General features: G+C 56.1%; 1 protein-coding gene across 1 annotated transcript; it reads right to left on the minus strand.

The window, feature by feature from the left end:
* Positions 1-318: 318 nt before the first annotated feature.
* SDRG_17043 (hypothetical protein) lies at positions 319-890 on the minus strand (the record flags this gene model as incomplete). The annotated part of the gene is made up of 2 exons (XM_008623275.1): positions 319-345; positions 765-890. 2 exons carry the CDS (start codon positions 888-890, stop codon positions 319-321), a joined length of 153 nt encoding a protein of 50 aa, XP_008621497.1.
* Positions 891-915: the final 25 nt, after the last annotated feature.

The raw sequence follows: 915 nt of genomic DNA on the forward strand, positions 1-915 counted from the left end.
GGACAAGCCCGACGCGAACCCTCCAATGCTCACAGCGAACCGCAAGGTTGCTGTCGGCGCGACAGTGACGCTCCTCCCCGCGACCCTAGCGTCATCCCAACGAGGTCCGCACTGTGTGGTGGCTTCCGCAGTGCAACGCAAACAACGCAGCGAGGGGAGAGCCATCTCCCAGGAAGCAGGCAGTTGTATTGTGTTACGCCACGAAGGCAGATTGGGAACTGAGACTATGGAGGCCAGCGTTGTGGATAGAACGATAGGTTGTGCCGGATGAGACCTTCGTCAAGAGGCTCTATGATGGGTCACTACCGTATAGGGTCGCTACCGGACATCATCCGTATATGGCACCTAAGCACTATCCTATCAACACCACGCACACAAACTACCAAGACTCTAGGCTACTCGCTTCCTGGAGTCATAACTCTCCAGCGATACACGCTTGCATCGGCCTGGCATGGCTTGACCGAACCAGACACAACAACTGTGGCGATTGGCATGCGATGCTACAAGTAGTATATAGCAGCAAATGAAAGAATGGACGCGGTGCTGGGATGCTTAGAATTCGCCACGTCATGGCGTACTGGCCGGCCATGATTGATGAGGTAATCCTGACGCAGCATGAAAGTTCGATGACGTCACTGCGCAATCTCTTCCGACCAAGTCGAGCACCAAAGCGGTGTCACCATTCAAGGCGATTCGTATCATATACAAGGGTGCATTCTACGGCAGATTACAGCAGGTCTAAGTTCTTAGACGCGGCTACGGACCGGCGCGTCGCGCGAGCTCACAAAGTCAAACGTCAAAAAGTTGGCCGCGAGTTCGCGGAGGACCTTGACGACTGCGACGTGGTCCGGGTGGACGTCGTAGGCCGCAAGCACCTCGGGGCTTTCCATGCGCGCGACGAGGCCGTGCGTGAAG

This window comes from Saprolegnia diclina (assembly GCF_000281045.1).
Source record: "Saprolegnia diclina VS20 unplaced genomic scaffold supercont1.185, whole genome shotgun sequence".
Classification (NCBI taxonomy): Eukaryota; Oomycota; class Saprolegniomycetes; order Saprolegniales; family Saprolegniaceae; genus Saprolegnia; species Saprolegnia diclina.